The following is a 20,894-nucleotide window of genomic DNA, read 5'->3' on the forward strand; positions in this document are numbered from 1 at the left end:
CTTTTTTAGCAAATGAACCTGGACAGTGTTGGTGTGAAATGTGTTATCATACAAAACAGACTGTGGAACATAATCATTGTGTGAGGTTTGAGTATGAATGAGTGGCACACTCAAAGCAGTTTTTATGTTGTCTTGTTAGCCATGCAAGTACAGTGTAGTTGGTTTAAAACTTCCCTCAGAGTTATACAAAACAACTTCACCGTATTACCTTATTGGGTAAATAATAGAACTGGAAGAAAATTATCAAACATAAAGCAGTGCTAGGAAGTACTCTTGCCAAGAAACAGAGAGCCAGGTACAGTATAGACCACTTATAACGTAACCGCTTATAGTGCAGGACTGGATATAGTGCGGTCTTTTCAGACTCCCGTTAATTTTCCCATAGCACTCCATGTATACACGTATCGCTTATAGTGCAGTTGCAGGAAACGAAATACCGGTTACAGTGCGGCTGCGTGGGAGTACGGAAGTCAGCGGAGACGACGAACGCTCCCCTCAAACGGGCGCCCCAAGGAGTGCTCGAGGAAGAAAGAGAGACGAAGTGAAGGAGAAGGGCACGTGTGGTGCGAACAAACAGCCAGTGAGGCTGAAACCAGAATCTTGAGTGCAAGTCGTGAAATATCACAGCGTGCATAGCGAGCGAGCGCTGGCGAGCGCCGCGAAACTGCTGCCGGCCAACGCTCGCTTCACGTTAAATGCTCCTTTCGCGTGGGGAGATTTCGTCGCCAGTTACCCTTGCGCGCGGTTGCAAGATACGCATTTGGCGCCACAGCACAGCGTTGCCCCCCCTCTCTCCCTCCCTCCCATATCCCCACGACCTTTTGCGCAACGGAAGTCGCATTTGCTCTCCGCTGTGCGTTCGCTGTCCGTGAAGGCACGCATCCTTTCACTCACACATACGGCGTGCGGTGACGACTTTATCGCCCTTGGACTCGTGCTCCACGTCTCATGCTCCTCCTCCCCATCGCATTCGTTGATCTCCTCTCCCATCGGTGGGCGCACCTCATGCTCGCTACCGCCCTTGTCGGCGAGATTTTCCCGCGGAGGCCGCAATTTCGTCTCATGCGGCTGCACTGTAAGCAGTATGCGTATACATGGAGTTCTATGGGAGGGTAAACGGGAATCGGAAAAGGCCGCGTTGTAGCCAGCTCTGCACTATGAACGGTTACATTATAAGTGGTCTATACTGTAAATGCTTTTTACGTACGTGTGCCTGAGTGAGTTCACCTCTCGACTCTTTAATTTAGCTAGTTTTAATTGTGTTTCGATGATCCGAATTTCGGCTAATACGAATTTTTTTCGTGACCCCATGAGATTCGTATCATCGAGATTCCACTGTAGTTGGTTTAAAACTTCCCTCAGAGTTATACAAAACAACTTCATCGTATTACTTTATTGGGTAAATAATAGAACTGGAAGAAAATTATCAAACATAAAGCAGTGCTAGGAAGTACTCTTGCCAAAAAACAGAGAGCCAGGTATTTTGCATAATTATCATTGCCATAAGATGCACGAGAGGTTTCAGCGAGAGAGATGTACAGTGGAATCTCAGTGATGCTGAGGTTCACGGGAACCGGAAAATAAGATGTATCATCCGAAAATGGTATTATCCAAAGCAGGCTCCAAAAAGTATCAAGATAGGCATACTCAGTGACAAACTCAATAGCAAAGTGTTGTTTCGTTGAGCAGAATAAAGGCGTAAAGAAACAATGGGGACAGGACAGACGCTCACTTAAAGTTTAATAAATAGTTTCCAAGGAAGCATTGGGGGCGTGCATGCGCTGTAGGAAGGCAGATACAAGGCTCATGTGAATTCACATGCAAAATTTCAAAAAAAAAAAAAAAAACATCTACTGAGATAACTTCTTTCTTTATCCGTCAACAGATAAAGAAGTGTTCAGATTGTAAGCAAGTAGCAGTATTTTGTTGAACTGTGACTTGATAGCTTGCTTACTGGTGGTTGGGTCTTTATTTCTTTCTCTCTTTCTTTTTTTTAATTGATGTGTGTGTCCTACAGTTGAATCTGTTGGATGAGGACGACCCCTGCTATGACTTTAGGAGAGCAAGGGTTGCCCAGCATCGCACACACCTCTACTACATTGAATATGACTATGAGCCTGTGAGTACCTCCGTCTGTGCTTCATCTTTTGTATGGAGAGCCTTAATGAGTGCTTTGAGCCAATGTGGGAGTCTAAGTTAGGCAGTGTTGCACTTGTATATAAACCTGTATTTGCTACCTAAGATCTGTGGGAAGATTTCAGTATTCGTTTGTATCAAGGGCAATTTCCTATAGGTCAGTGACTTGAAAAGTGCAGACTACATTTTGTCAATGTTTTACGCATTTCCACATTTGCAATAATTTTAGGGCTTTACCTGAAAGATGGGGCTCACATTGCTATATGACCTGTTGTACATTATTAGTCACATCAACAGTATGGTTAGGCACTGTTTTGAGTAGCATTATGTTCAAGTAAAGTTATTGGTCAGAGGGTAATAGCTGTTTTGTGAGAACTTCACTGTATCTAAACGCCCTATGTCAATTCCACTGCTTGACATGGATTAATTATCTGTCGTTCCTCTTCCCATTGTTGTTGAAATGCAAATGTCAAATCCCTGTCTATTACAGTCTCCAGAGGGCAATGATGTCACTTTAGTTGCCCAGTTATCTATGGACAGGCTTCAGATGGTGGAAGCAGTTTGCAAACATTGGGAAGGTATGTATCTCTCTCTGAAATTAAATTTTTGTTCCTTTCAGAAATGCCAGAAGCCTGGAACACTTCCATGCATGTATATTTAGTAGCAAATAATTTTTTTTTTTTAATACTGTGCTGTGTCTCCTCCAGTGCATTAGTGTCTCCAGCTTCACAGTTCCACTGGCATTCTTAATGTGGAAAAGTTTAAGTTATCTGTGTCCGGCTGGTGCCCAAAAGAGTTTGCATAGAAATAAGTATACCTTGGAAATCTGAGTCATATTGGCCAACGTGCTTTATAAATTTTGCTCATGCAAGCATGGTGCCAGCTAAGTTTGTCTGTTATTTTATTGATTGACACGAGCTGTTCAATAGCATTTTGTGTTACAAATGTTCACTGAATTTAATTTATTGGCATAATTTGTTTAGTAGTATTTTGCTCCCAAGTGCTATCTGTACTATTCTTCATTTATATTAATGATATTAGCTATACTTTCACAGCCCAAAACAACTGGAAATGACTTTTTCTTCTTATTATTATTTTTCAGGGCCAATAAGCTTGGCATTGTACATGTCAGACTCTGAAGTCCAACAGTTCCTGAGCTACACCCTGAGCTCGGAGATTTTACAAAGTCGTAAGAATGTGGGCTACCACATCGTCTACAAAGATGGAGTAAGTGCCGTCTCAGTCTGATTTTATGATGAAAATAATTGTAACAGCTACCCCTTTTTCACTGATTCTGTGGTGATTGACCTCTGGTGTCTTTCAGCAGTCAGCCGTTGGATGTGTTAGCACACAGCTAGCCCAAATAATGATACTATTTGCATGCATTACTATAATGATACTATCTGTTTCCATGACTGCCAGTGTATTTGTTCTACAGTGTGGTCCACTGTTAAGGAAACACATGAGTGTAGAGCTCATACAAGTTTTTCTCTCTGGCAAATGTACAATTGCCTGGCTTTGCAGCACATGACGTGTGGTTGGTGCCGCAGGAACTTTTCTATGCGCTTGTGCAGTTCATTGACATTGGCTCAGCCAGCACATGAAGCTAGAGCGCCAGCAAAATAGGAGCATTACATTAGAGTTTTCCCTTTAACACTGGACCACACCGTACAAACAGCCCTCTAGTGCCTGACCATTGGCTGTGAATTTGTTTGGCTTCCCAACATCCAATGCCTGGAGCAAGTGTTTATGTAAAACACATGCCCAACTACAGCTCAGGTCTTGAAAACAGTGCTGTGATAAGTTTAGGAGGACACAAAGCAACAATTGGTGTTATGTTTTTCTTCTGTCCTTCCCTTCATCCTTGCTTTCATTCTTTCTTTTATCCGCAATGGTGTATCCACACGGCAGACAGCTCCGCAAACAACTGTTCCACAGACAATAATTCCGCAGCATGCGCATCTACAGGACAGACAAGGCGAGCAAATGACACAATTAAATAACACTCCTACTCTCAACCTCCCTCCCTCCATAAATGCTAGCAGCACTCGTTTGAGAGGGAGTCAAGGTGCATCTAGGTTGCAGGAAAACTAGGGTTTGGCACAATGGCTGTTGGTTGGCCTAGATTGGACAACGACGAGTAGTATTTAGTTCCTCTAAAACAGCCTTGTTGCCAAAAAAAAAGAGTGCTTGTTGCCAGACATACAAAGCATTCTCTTCAGCCATGGTGTTCAACCACTATAATTCGGGTGCCATAAATAGCTCTGCATTTTCTGTCCATGCGGGTCATGGGCAACACACAAATACAGCAATCTGTCACCTGTAGATACATGATGCACTGTCCAGTATGGAAAATTCGGATTTCTTCTGTGGTGTGGATACACCATAAGCAGCTCTCATGTTCTATCTTTCTAGTCTTAAATCAGCCCTCACATTGTGCCCTACTGCCCTGAACTCCCATCTCTATGCTGCTGTGCTGTTTTCAAGGCTTTACCTTGTATTGGCCAGCTGAGTTCCAAAATGTCTTGTAACAGGCTGTGTTCACTTGTTTCAGACTTTCTACCCTGTGAACATGCTGCGAAATGTTGCTCTGCAACAAGTGAACACGCCATTTGTGTTCCTGACTGACATTGATTTTCTGCCTATGCATGGCCTCTATGAGTACCTGAAGCGGTCTGTGTTTGCTTTGGGTCTTGAGTCTTCACGAAAGGTGAGACAGTTGTTTATGTTAAGTTGAACAGTGGCTGTGATGACACCCAATGTTCTGCGTGTCATCAGAAAGAACTATGCTGATGACCGAGAGGTTAGAGGGAAGTGTTGTGAAAAATGTTGCAGTTTCGCCCGAAAGGCGAAGCATGGATTGCAATAGCAAATTACAGTAAAATCTCAGTGATACGAATCTCATGGGGTCGCGTGAAATATTCATATCACCCGAAATTCGTATCATCATAACGTACACAAAAACAAGAAAAAATGAATTTATTTTTACCAGAAAAGATTCCTAATAGTGGAACCCCATTGATACCTTCCTCGCTGATGCGTTTTCCCAGCTGCTACAGTCGCGTTTTCCAGGTCCCGACCTAAATCTCATTGACTTCCACGTACAGTTGAATCTCAATAATTCGAACTCGAAGGGGCCCTAAAATTTGTTCGAATTAAAAGAAAGGCGTATTTTTGAATTATTTGTGCACCATAGCACAATGCACGAACGGTGCCAGTCGTGAAATATTGCGACGCACAAGAGAATAGCGAGCGAGGGCTACGAAACTGCCCACGCCGGCCAAGGCTGGCTTCCCGATAACAGCAGAACACTAAACTTCAGGGTGCGGGCGGCGCCTGCACGGCAACGGGCGCACGCGGAGACCGTGGAAGGTGAGGGAGGAGGGCAGCAGGGAAGCAGATTTGGCCTCGGCAACTTCGCCGCTTCGGTGGCAGTGGCTTCGGTGGCTCCCCTCGCTCTCCCTCTCAACTCCCTGGTAGCTCCCTCACCTTCGACTGTCACCGTGCGTGCCCGCCGACGTGCCAGCGCCGCCGCTCCAGCCGGCCCGGCGCCAGCTCCCTGAAGTTTCGTTTCTGCTGTTATCGGGAAGCGGGCGTTTGCCGGCGTGTGGGCAGTTTTGTTCACCGGACTGGGACACCGCCGCTGGTTCCCTCTGCGCTGCAGCCGCAGCATGCAAGGTCAACATGTGACTAGAAAATAGAGGAAGCATAAAGGAGAAGGGTTCACTGCCATTTTCTCTGCGTGGCTGAGACGTCGGCACATAGACGTGTGTTCCGGTGCAATGCAGAAACGGCGACCTTGCCATTTGGGAGAGGGTAAAATTTCCGCCGCTCTTTTTTTTTTTTTGCTTCTTAATTTTTTTTTTTTCGCGTGCATTGAGGGTTCTCTCCTAAGCCTTTACTCTATGGTGGTGCCGGAGCAATGCCGGTCGGAGGCGCTGCTGCGTGATTTGGCGCGCTGCTGAGAGCATTGTCGGTGCCTGGTATGTTCGAATTAACCATCGCAAATGCTTTCGCATTCGATTTACCGGGTGCTTTTGCACAGCTGCGTGACGTAGCGCGTGTCTGTGCTGGTCGCTCCGCTGGCTCGGCCGTCGCCGCTCTTGATCACGCGTTCGTATGATCCACAGCGGCGTGGCAATGCGTTCGGAACAGCCGATTTTTTTCATATTGTGAGCAATGTATTTCGGCCAGGGAATGTTGCGAATTCGTATCACACCGAAATTCGTACCAGCCGGGATCGTATTACCGGTGTTTTACTTATTAGATAGCTATACGAAGTAAGGATAGTAGTTTCATCATCATTATGAACTTGTAAACATTCGCTTACTAACTAGAGAGAGAGAGAGAGATAAATGAGATGGGAAAGGCAGGGAGGTTAACCGGAAGGTAGATATCCAGTTTGCTACACTGCACTGGGGAAGGGAAGACAGAAAGATAAAGAAAAAATGCACACACATGGAAAGAGAAGGAGATCAGAAAAACACACACACACACACACACACACACACACACACACACACACACACACACACACACACACACACACAAAGGAACTCAGGAGTGTCACAGTCGTTCAAGCAGGTCGCTTGTCTGGAGGAACCTCAGCAGCGCGCTCATCGCCTTCTGGCGCGCACAGGCATACATGAACACATCTCGCTTGATGACCGTGCACACTTGCTGTTAAATTGTTGGAGTCGGAAAGCACGGCAGCAGCAGCGAGCAAATTGACCTTCGTGTTGCGTCGCGCTTGAATGCAAACTAAGCGGTGAGAACACAGCACACATGAAGCCATTAGCCCTAGGCGCGCCTGCACTTTGTACCCACCGCAGATCACTTTCAGGATAGGGCCCACACGTCCACGCTCAGCTGCAACATATGCAGCCGCTGCTGCATCAGTTGAACTACCGCATCAATTGAAGAATTCTGTTGCAGTGATGAACGCAGCTATTATAGTATTGTAGATGGCGTAATGCATATGTTGATGATGCTATAATGACATTTCACACTTGCGGCTACTTCCAGCGACAGGATCAGTGGTTACTTTGCCCTCCATGACATCTACAAAAAGAGTTTACTGTGCATTGTCATTCAGTTTTCAAGTGATGGTCAATAGTACAAGTACAAGCCAGACTAACTTCTGCAGTTTTATTCAAAATTCATGTTATCTGGTGAATGTATTAAAGCATTCTCAATATTGACATTGATAATGAGCCTTTGAGTTGCCTTGCATCCCTGTAAGTAGAACGCATATGTTGACTAGTAAATGCTGCAGCTGACTAGCTGCGATGCCTGCCTGCAATTTTTTTACACATAGTTAAGAGCATTTGCTTTACGCTATTTTCACACAGTTGACTATATACTATCAAAGAAATGTTTAACCCTACCCGCCTCTGTTTACAGGCGCTGATAGTGCCTGCGTTTGAAACACAGAGGTACCGGCTGAGTTTTCCAAAAACAAAGGCAGAATTGCTTTCTATGTTGGACATGGGTACACTGTTTACATTCAGGTGAGCCGACATCTCTTGATTGGACAGCTCAGTACTGATCACCTTCATAACTGCCATGGTGCAACTGCAGGTACCATGTATGGCAGAAGGGCCATGCACCAACAAACTATGCGAAGTGGCGGACGGCTACAACACCCTACCTAGTGAACTGGGAACCCAACTTCGAGCCCTATGTGGTGGTCAAGAGAGATGTGCCTGAATATGACAAGCGCTTTGTGGGTTTTGGTTGGAACAAGGTCTGAACCTCTTGACTCAAATTGTGTTCTTATTGTGTTGCTTGCTCTGCATATGAGTACTATTAGCCATTATATTGAAGTTGATGATTTATCCCTGGTTACCGTGTCATTTGCATTACTTGTGTTTGGTTTCATTTGTTGCTTATTTGATTCTTCTTCTTCTTTTTCTTACTGTCTTGCTTTCCCTCAAATATTTCACCGCTTAATTGGGGGCAAGTGTCGCACTTCGTAGCACAAATGTTTTCCACAAGTCTAGAGTGTGTTGCATCACTTCCATGTGTCAGAAGTTTGTCTGGTTTTAGTAATTTTTCGAACATTGGCATGTTGCAGCATGAAATGTAAGGACAGCATTTTCTGTTGCTATGGCACTTTAGTGACAAGCCCTGCTAGAGCTGCTAAAGAAGCTATGAAAATAGAGAGTTTTATCATGTCCAGTATTCAGGTAAAAGCAAGCGGACTGTGCGTTTTACCGGAGGGGCAGAGGCGTAAACATAAGCATGGTGCAGCCACCTATTGGCTGCACCATGCAGAACTCAGTCAGACAAACATAGCTAATATTGCAATAACCAAGTATATTTCACTTGGCTCCTGATGTAAATTTTCGGCAGCAACACGATTACGCTGCTGCCGTAAATTTACGCCAGCAGTCAAGTAAAATACACTTGGTTATTGCAATATTAGCTCTGTATTTGTCTGACTGAGCTCTGCACCACCAGGTGGCTGCACCATGCGGGCCACTTACATTTGCGCCTCCACCCCTCCAGTAAAACGCACAGTCCGCCTGCGTTTACCGGAATACCCTGCAAGCTAAAACTCTCTACTAACTAGTCGTACCAGCTGTGCACGACAACTTTCACTGCAATCCAATTCTTCAGAGCAAGTTGGTTTCTGTGGACAAACCCTGAAAACCACTATTTTAAATTCAGGCCGCTACATGAGATCAGCCAGTCAAGTTCATCATAAATGTCTGCATCGTTTGTCAAAACACGATATAAAAAACACGGATGTAACAAATTATTGAATATAGCGAAGTAAATCTTAACTGATTTTCATTGATATTGGTGTGTAACAAATACATGTTTATAATGAATATCAGGTATAATGAAAATATTTTCTTGTCTAATGCGACTTCATTATAGAGGTTCGACTGTAAAATAATTAAATGCCAGAACATAGGTTACCTTGACTTTTTTATTTATTATAAAGCAGTGGCAGTGTGGTACAGCATGTGGGATGTTAGGGTATGGTTTGATTTTGTCCATCATGTTTCTTTGTTGTTCACTGCAGGGTGAATGGGTGCCCTAGTGATTTATAATTACCCTGCCTTGTGTCGAGCTGACTCCATATTACACCTGCAAATTTCCTCATATCATCACAGACCCTAATCCGGTGCCATCCCTGACTCTTTGTGTGATACCCATTCGGTTTCTTGACCTTCTTCCTCTTAATCTCAACTAGAGTATCAGCTACCCAAGTTTGCTCTTTAATGCACACTGCCGCCTTCCTGTCTTTTAATGTTGCACCTATGGCTTTTGATTCCATTGCTTGTTTCATGGTCCTTAGCTTCTCAAGTTTTTCTCTTGTCCTTGAAGTTTCAGCCCCATAGGTTAGTACTGTCGGAGTGCACTGATTATATGAATGTGCTTTGTAAAAGTGTTTAATTATGTTAGTTGCGCACTACACACATAGAATGCAGCTGTGAAATGTATCCACCAATCCTTGCCACAGGTTTCCCACATCATGGAACTGCACGCCCAGGGCTACGAGTTTGTGGTGTTGCCCAATGGATTCATGGTGCACATGCCGCATGCTCCATCGCTGGACATTGCCCGCTTCCGGTCAAGCAGCCAGTACCGCAAGTGCCTCTCCCTGCTCAAGAGCGAGTTTGCCAGGGACCTCTCGCTGCGCTATGGCCGCACTTTTTCGGCCGCACCCGACCGCCGTCGACGCAGGTGATTGCCCGCCGTTCCCCATTGCCGCTGTGTCGTGGCCAGGTGCCCCGCCCCTGTCGTCTTTCCGACAACCGATGCACAAGCCAGTGCTGGTTGTCTCTTCATGGGAGCTGCTGGCCAAGTTTGGTAAGAGCACGCAAGGATGTTAGGACCAGGTGGCTCATTCCTTGATGGATTTTCAACTACTTGTATGCTTTTTGTGTGGTGTGCTCCATTTTGGTTCTCACTGAGGCTGTGTTTTAAGATTGAAAGTGTGCTGCTATTATTGCATACTGAAACGCAGAGAGAAAATATTTAAATAGTACCCACTGGTCTGTAGTATGACAGGCTGGGTATCAAGGGTAGAGAAATGTAGTCATGGTGGCATGGGAAGATTAAGCAAGGGAAGTGGCAAATTCAGAGGTATGTATAGGATGGGCATGTCTGATGGAAGAGAAGGTTCATTCACTTGCCGAGTATTGGGAGAGGTCTCTGTCCCACAGTGAAGTTCGCCAGTTTTGTGGGGATGACAATGGCTGGTCTAACTGCATTGAGCACCCATTTCCATATGTAACCAGCGAGACTATCTAGAAACTAGCGAAAATGAACTGCCACCACGTGGCAACGGGCTGATAATCCACTTCACACTGTCACTTAGGTATTTTCATCTGGACTATGTAGGTTGACTTGTAACTTTGCTGACACATGGCATCTTGCTCACACTTCAGTCAAGGTTCAATGAGTTTCATTCACACAAAGGAGTGTCAAACAGCAACAGTAGTCTGCAGATTGTCATGGACTGTGTACTCTTAGCATTGTTAACAATTATTGGCCTGCACTCAAAAACCGGAAGGTCTTGAAATGTCTTGCTTGAAACTTGGGATGTAATTATGTGCAGCCTTTGTCAAAAGAAACGAGGCCACTAAGAGCATGAGTGCTGCGGTCTTGGCTGTTTAATGGTACGTCCTTCAAACTCCTGGATCTAAAAAAGCTGAGGAAGTTGAAAATGCTTCAGTATGCGTATGTTAGCTCACTGCTCTAGTTTTATCTCCACACAGAAGCACTGCATGGCTGTAAACAGGGTCATCTGCCTATGCTAAGAGGTTTGTGCATTTGGTTTGTTCTTGTGTGCTCTTATTGAACTTGCCAACTTCTGTGCAAGTGCTGTCTCGTCCCAAACTCATCACAGCAGCTTCTTTAGACAATGCAGGTTCTGTAGACTGAGTTCAAGCTATTAAATCCGCACTGTGTGTAGTGACTACAGCAACTTGAAAGTCAAACAGCATCATTGCTTTTGTACCTTCTCCTTGCCTATGTTAGTGTCATCGTCATACTGAATCATGCTTCTTTCGAATATACAAAATGCTAACCAAGGTAGGTGAAAGTTAACGAAGGAGTGCCAGCTCATTTTTATTTTAGATACCCTCTTCCTTGGCCAGTGCAATATGTCTTTCTTTCTTTATTTTTTTTTGATAATTTAGTAATTATCACATCTGAAGATGTAATAATGACACTGCCAGACATTCTTTAGGAGCCTCTGCATCAAGTTTTACGACTTTGAGGACTAATTTTAATGTGACACACTTTGGAGTTTTCACTTAATAGGTGCTATGAAAAGGTGCACTGAATACATCAGATAATAAAGGCGCACAATACATGCCTACCTCTACTTGATGCAATCTTCCTGTTTAAATTTATGTAATGTCATGATTTGCAAGATGTGCAAGATTTCTTCACGTACACAGAAACTCACTAAAGAATTCACAAGGGCAAGAAAAGGTTCCTTGTGCTGTCAAATTTTATTTTACCATCAGAACGTTTTTTAACTGTTCATGAGAAATATGTCATAAAATTTAATTGCCTTTATTGAGGCATCCATATTGGCTACCATCATTCTGATGCTGGGTGATGAATCATTGTTATTAGCCTGAAATTGTCTTAAGCTTAAGCAAGGGGGCAAAAAGATACAGATGTTTAAAAGTGCTTACTATATTTACTTGAATATAATGCGCACCTTCTTCCCAAGAAAATGGGTCCAAAAATTGCCTACACATTACAATCGAATATGAAATCAAAACCTTGTTCGTGGCGTTGGTAACAGATTACCGTCAGAGCCATCAAGCGAAGTGTCGTCGCTTGATGGTGATGGCAACAGAGCAAGTTTTCGTGAAGATAGTTGTGAGTTCAATTTGTGCTCAACTATGATTTACTGTCAATCACTTTTGGAGATAACATCACTTTCACAAGGTTTCATGTGACTCAGCACCAGATGTGCCGTTTTATACAGCCGCAAGTGTTTCTGGCACTATGCCAAGCTCACTATCTGCGCATAGTGCCAGGACCGCTGTCGGTTGCATGCCTCGACAAGTGTGATGCAGAGTCTCGTTAAAGTGATTCTAGTAGTATCTTGTGAAAGGGATCACTGGAGAATATTGCGCCTGTGTGCTTGGTATCTGTAACCAATGAAGTGTATATGGCAACGTCGTCACAAAAGCTCTTCTCTTTTTTTTTAATTCCTCCTGCGAAGCAAAATTCTGCATGTGTAGTACTTTTTCTGACCGCAAACGTGGGGGGTATGCTATAGTATTTTTCTTTTATAGATCAGGGGCATGTTACATTCAAGTGCACTTTTATTTTCGTACTTAATCCCGTGAAAATTGGGTGCGCACGTTAGAATCGGGTAAATATGGATCTATATATTTGTTTTGAATGACTTGGGGAAGTTTAAGTATTGCTAGTACTTGAGTATGACATGTTGCTGCACACAGTGCTACTCATTCACATGATTTTTGTTTCAATTACAAATTTGAAGACATGGCAAAAGGTGAAGAGAACCACCAAATGTGCAGAATCACTTTTTTTTTAATAACAAGTCGCCTTGCACTTGTTAGCAGGGCAATTTTCTATCAAAAGTGTCCCCAGTGTACATTGATGATGTGGTTGATTAACTCCAGTATGCTTTAAACGTGCATCAAAACCCTAATCTATGCGCTTAAATGCTCAGTTACGCACAAACATAATTGTTTTTAATGCACATGGAGTGTTGAAGAATTTGTGGCTGTGGCAATAACTACCACTATCAGTGGAACAGAAACACTACTTTGCTTGAAATGACCAAGCGCCACTTAGGTCAAGCAATCCCGTCCATCCAACAGGCTTTATGGAGAGTTGCAAATGAAATGCCGAAGGGAAGAGGTTTGTTCTGGCATGTACCTTCATAAGGGTGGTCGTTAAAATTGATTTCATCCAGAAAATGCTGTAGCGGTACTTAAATATTGCATGATATACTTACTGTATTATTTAGCTCACAATGGCATGGTTGCATCTGAAACATGTATACTAGCATGCCATAAGTAACTAAGCATGGGAATCAACCGCACTGTTGACTTTCTTCTAACAAATGTCAACATCAGCAGTTATGAGGTTGTAAAATGGGCCAATCATGTTCATTTGCATGTGCATTTGTTTGTCAAGCTTTGGTTCACAGCACAAAGTGAAATTTAAAAAAAAAAGTGTTTCTCTTTGACTTCAAGAATTTCAGAAAATTCTTATCAAGATCACGTGGAAAACTTTGAAGGGACACTATAGAGAAACACTAAATCAGTACTGCATTTTCGTCAGTCTTTGACAAGTGAATTAGCAAAAGACACAATGAAGGTCAAAGATAATTTTTTTTAATTTCGCTCTGAAACCCTACCTTTGTAAGGTATGACGTCATGAATTTCAAAATATTTTCTCATGTTTGGGCCGTTATGGTGCAGTAAAGTTCTTGAAGCTTCCCAAGTTCAATATTTGGTTCCTATAGAATAAAATGTAGTCCCTCTTTAGTGACAAAACATTTACTAATCTCAAGCCGATGCCATCAAATTCATGATGTCATGGCAAGCTGGTGTGGGAACATCAAGGCGTCGTTGCCAACCATCTTTCATTTTTGTGTCTAGGAAGGTAATTTAAATTTACTAATACAGCTCAAAATATATTTTCCCTTTAGTGCCCCTTTAAGTGTATCCAGGATTTGAGTGCTTGTAATTGCTGTTTACAGTTGTTCAATCATTGCCACAGCAAGCTTTTTTTTTTTTTTTCTTAAATCTTATTGCATTTTGGCAATTCGTACAGACCAGACAGCTGCAGCTCATGTTCGTGCTTTTGTCAAGCATTGCCCAACTTAAAGAAGGCATCATTACCTTGCATGAGTACGGTTTCATGTAGACCAAGTCGACCTTAGAAGTACAGCCGAAAAGTTTTCACCTTGAATAATAGTAGCACATTACTTTGATAGTATTCCTGAAAACCAGTTCTGGTATGAAATTAATAAGCATTTTTACTCCATTTTTGGATAGTGAATGTGCTGAATGTCAGTTGTTGTGAATGTCAGTGGAACGTGAGTAGGTTAAACCTAAAACTTGCAAATACATGGGCTTTCATGGTTGTTTACACAGTGCTGGATGTTGGCTGCTATAGTAGCTGCATGAAATCAACTTTCCAATTAGATGATTTCATTCACTTTTGTTTTCGTGGACCACTTTTTTTCATATTTCGGCATGTGCTTATCAAGTTCAAGCAGTCAAAACATTTTTGTCACATTTAAATTATCCGGCAGCACCATACATTGCAAGAACAGTGTATGCCACCAGTAATTTTTATTTTGTTGTTGTTGTTGGGGATGTACAATTATATTCACACTTCTATGTGCATAAGCGTACTCCCCCCCCCTTTACTCACACAAATCACCCTCACTAATGATGCCTGAATACTTTTCTTTTATTTTTTTCCACCCCGATCTTGGTTTTTCTAAACCTTATCTGCGCTGACCTGTCTAAAAAAAAGGAAGCATATGTAAAAAGCTCTTATCTTGATGGAGGAGCACAGTGCCTTCATCCTGCCAATATTTTGCTTTCTTCTAAAGTATTGGTACTGCTTGTCCTTTGCTAGGAGCTTTTTGAAAGTGATTGTTCCTGTGTGCATTAGTCCACAGGCTACACTATCTGACTAGAACAAAGGAACCTATTTGTTTACATCAATCTGTAAGTATCGTTATCTGCCCTCACCACTGTGTCATATATTGGCCATCCGTATTGTGATTCTTGATAAGGGATGTGTATTTGAAAAAAAAAATTGTTCCTGCTATTTTTGTTAACACACTTAGTTGGGCATAATGTTAGTATGCTTATATGTATGGATTTTTTTTTTTAGTCTTCATAAGTAGCTCACAATAGTTCCTATGATTTTAGTCTCCATCTCCGTGTACTCAGAGTAGTGCATGTTCCAGACAATGAACGTGCTCTGAAACTGAGGCGCACCTTTCGTGGAGAAAGTGGTTTAGCACACTTGAGTTTGTTTCAAGGCTTCGCACCTTTGAATGCAAAAATGTGAGAGAGTGCGAAATAGATACTAGTATGTGAATTATGCTTTTGGGTGAAGTTTGCACTTGTTTTTACAACATAGTTTGAGTGGTTCATTTTGCTACAAAATGTTACGGGGTCTTTCTTTTTGTTCTCTGTTGAAAATGTATTTGTTTTTTTTTCTGTTTTTTTTTTAACATTTGCACCTGTGCCATCGCAACTTGTTACAAGGCAGCTGTTGGTGCTCCATGCAAAACTCCCATCCACAAGGTATTATATTTAAGTTGGTGATTACAGAGTGACAGGCTCAACATTGCAGCAGCACTACTGAACATGTGACTTTTGAGCCTATGCCTAAATGCACTCACATGGTACAGAGGATGAGAAGAAAGTTTAATTGATTGTCAACAAATTGTCAACAAAGTGTCATAAATTGTGGCCTCTTCTTGTTTTCTGGAGTTGGAAAATGGCACTCATTGTTTGTGCACATTATAGCCATCAATCACCCTGTGGCAATGCTGTTAAAGTCTTGAGTTGCATTTAACATCCCTGCCATGTACAGTTTCAATCCTCATTTTTTCAAGTCCTCTTGCATCGAACGTTCGAGCGCAGTCAAAGGAGGAGAATGATCAAATGTACCAGCTTTGAAGTCACCCATGCTTGAACAAAATGTGAAGCAGTGCTCAGACTCCATTGAGTTCGACCTGCATTGACTCAAGCACACTCGGATGTGCCATGTGACAGGAGTATTAGACAAGCATCTCATATGTATTAGCTTCTAAAATTGCTCAAATCGAGCAGCAAATTAAGTTTGCGCTCAAGTTATCATTTGAAAGTGAAAAATTTTAGTACCATATTTACTGTGGAATCTCATTGATACAGGTAAAATGTCAACAAAAACATACACCTATAAGCATATACATACAAACATATATCGTGAAGAATTTATGATCAAGGGTCATAATTCAAACGGGTAATTTGCTATGTTATCTTGAGCAAGTTGTAAACTTGGAACGAAGCAGAAGTATCAGTGAGGCTGTGCCATACATCTGGTAGCTGATCAAAATTTTAATTGTGCTATTTAATGCACCAAGTGCATACTTATAGGAATGAAGATGCACTGATGCGCAAATTCCAGCTGCTTGTTGATTGAAAGTGTGGCCATGGCAGTTCTTTATATGGCTCAGAAAGGGTAAATACAATTGACACATGAAGTGAACAGAAAATCACAGAATATCAATTTGCCAAGTGCGACAATGTCATTTTATTGTACCAGTGCTGCGGACCAGATGCAAAAGAAGAGGGAGATTTTACCTTTGATTTTCTCCGCTTATGGCCAACCTTTTTCTGCCAAATAAGTGCATATGGAGTCCTGAAAAATGTTTCACCAGGGTAAACCAGCTTAGCATTGCTTTTTAACATCTTTTTAATAATACTGTTTTGAGAGTGTTGCACTTGGTGTGGTGTTGACTAAAAAAGAAAAAGACATTGTTGTGTTCTAAGGCTGCTGAATTTGAACTGACAATCAGATTTTGCCAGCTCCCTTAATATACAGGAAAATAAATTAGTGAATCACCAGCATCTGATAAACATAATTAAACAGTTTTTCATTACAGCTTATTTTGATGGACATGTGATTGGGTAAAACAAAAGCAGCTGTAGTCTGTAATGCCAAGCATCAACTCTGCATGTCATCACAGCGTGTATTTTCCTGGCACCCCGTTGTCCGTGCAGTTTTTGTATTTTTGTGCCAAAATGCTCGGTCTGCATGTGTTGAAAGAGGTAGCATCTATCTGCCAGGAAAGCCGCTCCTATTTTCGTTCCAAAAAATATTAAGTCCTAAATAGCTTGATAGACTAGCTTGATGCATCATTCTGAAGTATTGAATGTGTACAGTTCTTGGCTGTCATTAGAAGTGCCCTTTTGTGGGTAGGCCGGATATCTGCACAGGCTCGAATGGCTGCCGACGGGCCGAAACGATGCAGCGGTTGACTTGCTGTTTCTGTGTTTGTTCTCAGTTACCTTGCAGTAAAAGCATTACTTATGCAGGCTTAACGACAGCAACATTTTGGAAAGCGTTGTACGGGTGCCAAAGTGAGCATTTTGCCACTTAGATTTGCATTGTCTATAACTGTAGAAGAATTCATGTTAACTGCTTTTTGTGTAGTATGGCACAATAATTTCTCATGGTCAGGAGAGTGCACTAGCTGCATAGAATTCTCTCTCTGCTTGTAAATACAATGCATTACCATCATTTTATTTTAAAGACTTGCTCTGAGCGCAATGCTGCTAATGGGACAGGACAGCCAGTGAGCTATAGCGGGTGTTTCTGCGGACAAATCACTTTCTGTCAGAAGTCGATTGCACACCTTTTTGTTGAACTTATTCCTTCTCAGAACGGTGTCCACTCAGTGTTTGTTAAATGCGTCTCCTGTTCTTTTTAAGTCTAGGAACGCTTGGTTAGGCAGCTTGTTGTTACCGGTGCTTAATGTATGCATATAACTTTAATTTAGGCTGCTGGCAGAACAATATGCTTAGCCAATTCTGTGCAAAAAAATTATACTGCTTTAAGTTTTTTATGCTTGTAACTTTCTTGCTTCTTGTTCTTTTGTGCCAATAAGATTGGTGAGGAGATGTCGTGTTTAATGATGTAGCATCACCATAATTGTTTTTGTTTGTTATCACTGTATAAATTTGTGGCACTGAGTGCATTTTTGCATGTTTAACAACATGTTTCATCTGCACTCTTATTTATTTAAAACCAGAGTATACTATATACACACCATTTTCTTTTTATTGATGTGATCTATGACCTCTTGCTTTTGTTATTCTCTTCACCCTATTTCATGATTTTTCTCTCTTTGTCATGTCATTAGTTAAGCCATCAGTATTTTATGTACTTATGCCATTCTGGCTACTTTTTATTGAGTACCATTCTTTCTGTGAACATTGATTGCTCTGATGTCTGTGCATCTACTTTCATTCATATTCCATTTATTTTTCCGGCACTGTACATCCCTTTTTGCAACAGGTTCCATTACTTGTGTGCAATGCAAAGCATTGCCATGTATAATGCGAGACTGCATTTTTTGTTTTGTTTTGCTCAAAGTTTATTTTGACTGAAACTTACAGACTGTCTGGCACAGCGCTATGTATTTTTGTTTTGCTATGCAGCGCACATTTTTATTTCTCAGCTCTCTGTTGTGACATGTTTTCGCATTTATTGCATACTAGCAGTAATAGTTAATTTCCCAGTTGATTATTTTTTCTGCCACTTTTGCCCCAGGCATACATGCACTTTTGGCAGTCATCTTCAGGTAGCAGTTATGCCTGTTGGACGTGGATTCCCATATCACACTTACATAAGGTACACGGTTAATGATTTCAGTGAGTTACATTGAAGACATATGCCCATCTAACAGAGGGCATACCTGAACTGCTTAGAAAAAAAAGGACGACAGTGTATGAATGGATATGGGAATTACTAACTCAATACCTCAAGCTTTCAAGATTTGTGTTTTACAAAATGCAGTTTTCTAGGTAAAAATTCAGAACTCCAAGAGAAACTGACACAGTTATTAATAACACCAGTTGCAAATACCATCAGTATGTAGAGCTATTGGATAACATTGTGGTTATTCTAATTGACCTTTTCTTTTTTTTAGGTGTACTTTGGCCTTTTTTCTAGGCTACTACACCTTTTCAACATTCCATTAATGGAAAAAGAAAAAAAGAAAAGTTGTGACAGGTAATGTCTCTGGACATCAGAAGTAAGGCATAGTTAAACTACTAGTCTAATAAGGTTTACATCAGCTTGTACTGTGGTGTGACAATTTCCTGCTTACTTAGAAATGCAGCCTCACTTAAAAACAGCTTACTGCCTCCAAGTTTTTTTTGTGTTTTTTTTCTCCCCCTCCTCATTCTAGTCCGCTCATTTTGCCAACACAATGCTCTGTGGCTGTGCCTCGTCATTCGCATGTTCCTGTGTTTTGCTCTTCGTCCTTCAGGCTTTTTTTTTTTTTTTTTTGTGATTGCCAACAACAGTGTATGGACTTTTTCAAGTTCATAATTCTGTTGCATATATTGCTAGTGATTGTATAGCTGTTGATATAAGTGGTAGGCACAAGGTGCTTTCTTATACTGAAAAAAAAAAAAGAAAATAAATGTTATATTATTGAAACAATGTTCGAGCAGTCTCTACTATTTCATGCTGTCTACTCATTTTCTCATGAAAAATTCAATATGCATTGTTGTATTCCACTTACAATGAACAAAGGATGAGTACGCTGGAAGGTATGCATAATGCACCTGATGTGAGCTTTTAATATTTGTAGAGTGTGAAACCATTTGTAAGGTAAAAGATCCTCTGGAATATCTTTTACCATTATAGCTGCTTATCAGCTTTCTGTCAAGCCATCTGCTTGAAATGCTGTACTGCGCTGAGCAAGTCCCACTAACGTTAGTTGGAGTATTGAAGGACAGCGTCATGGTGCATTGCCTGTATAGAAAACAGTAAGGAGTCAATTTTCTGTCCTGTATCATTGAGCAGTTTCGATTTTAGATGCATTAGACTGACAAAGGAAACTCGGCCTCATCCTCCATAAGTCTGTAGCCGCACCTGTATGACCACATAGTGTCCTTAATGGACAGTTGCCTCTGGTGCTCTAGACTATTAACCCCTTAAAGAGCCCCTCACCAGATCTGGCCATTTTGAGCTGACAAGTGCAGTGCATACAGTGCACGCTAACGATTGTGTCTGCTAAATATTACATCGCTATGCGCCGCGAAAAGAGCTGAAATTTCAAACTAAACGCTGTTTCCTTCTCACGAGCGCCGCGCTCACAGCTGGAGAGTTGACGTCAATTGCGCAAGTGCGCTACGTACATCGCCATGCTGTGACGTAACTTTCAGTGACACGTGACTGAGAATTATTCATGGCAACAGCAGTTATTCATTTATCCGTTGCTTCAATAGACGAATTAAAGTTTAAGGAAGTAATAAAACCTGCTAAGCGAATGTCTACATATTTTCATTTTACTTCGTACCGTAGCAAGAGAGATGTACTTCCGTTCCGTCTGCTTGTTCCCATGTCATGCAACCGCGCGCAGAGAGCGAAACTGTCATTTTCTACCGTGTTCCAATGCGTGATCATGCTCTGTGAACCGCTTGCGTCTACCTCAGTGTTCGTGTAGCACTGATTCATACCGCTAGTCAGGTGTTCTCGTGCACAGCGTGCAAAATCGCCCGTGAGAACGTCAGCGGAAGTGCGCCGTGCAGCAAAAAAGCGAGAAAAAAAAAAAAGAGGGTTGGGCCTGTGACGTATGCGTCATGCGAACCTCCAGCTCTGGTATGGAAGATTGCAGGGAAGTAATTTGGCTTGTGGAGGCTAGACAGGTCAAGTGGAGAAAGCGTCTATGTTGGCGGTGATGCTTGCCTTCTGAAATCAAGGGTTTGCGACACTGAAATATTTCTACCTCGGCTATTAATGAACCAATTTGAAAAATTCTTGCGATAAAACGTTCCCTAGAGGGCCCATAACAACTCCCAGCGTATAACCAAAATTTGCTATGTGGCCTGGTGAGTGGCCCTTTAAGTGTTTTGGGCGAGCTTCAATGCGATCCTGGTTCATTTTGCTTTGGATGAGCTCAGCTCGTCACCGGCAATAATCCCATTTTCAAAGCGATTTAGACTAACTCAGCACGTCCACTTAGTTTTTTTCTTTTACTACATAGGCAGTAC

At 42.0% G+C, this 20,894-nt stretch overlaps 1 protein-coding gene across 1 annotated transcript in view; it reads left to right on the plus strand.

The window, feature by feature from the left end:
• The window catches only part of LOC119449575 (xylosyl- and glucuronyltransferase LARGE2s), a 39,272-nt gene extending 19,930 nt beyond the window's left edge, over positions 1-19,342 (plus strand). The window contains exons 11-17 of the mRNA XM_037712774.2: positions 2,018-2,119; positions 2,627-2,714; positions 3,239-3,363; positions 4,691-4,846; positions 7,540-7,646; positions 7,717-7,882; positions 9,611-19,342. Of these exons, the coding sequence (XP_037568702.1) occupies positions 2,018-2,119; positions 2,627-2,714; positions 3,239-3,363; positions 4,691-4,846; positions 7,540-7,646; positions 7,717-7,882; positions 9,611-9,838 (972 nt within the window). The 3' untranslated portion in view covers positions 9,839-19,342. The remainder of the gene's footprint in view (positions 1-2,017; positions 2,120-2,626; positions 2,715-3,238; positions 3,364-4,690; positions 4,847-7,539; positions 7,647-7,716; positions 7,883-9,610) is intronic.
• The last annotated feature ends 1,552 nt before the right edge of the window (positions 19,343-20,894 follow it).

Source organism: Dermacentor silvarum, chromosome 4, assembly GCF_013339745.2.
Source record: "Dermacentor silvarum isolate Dsil-2018 chromosome 4, BIME_Dsil_1.4, whole genome shotgun sequence".
Taxonomy (NCBI): Eukaryota; Metazoa; Arthropoda; class Arachnida; order Ixodida; family Ixodidae; genus Dermacentor; species Dermacentor silvarum.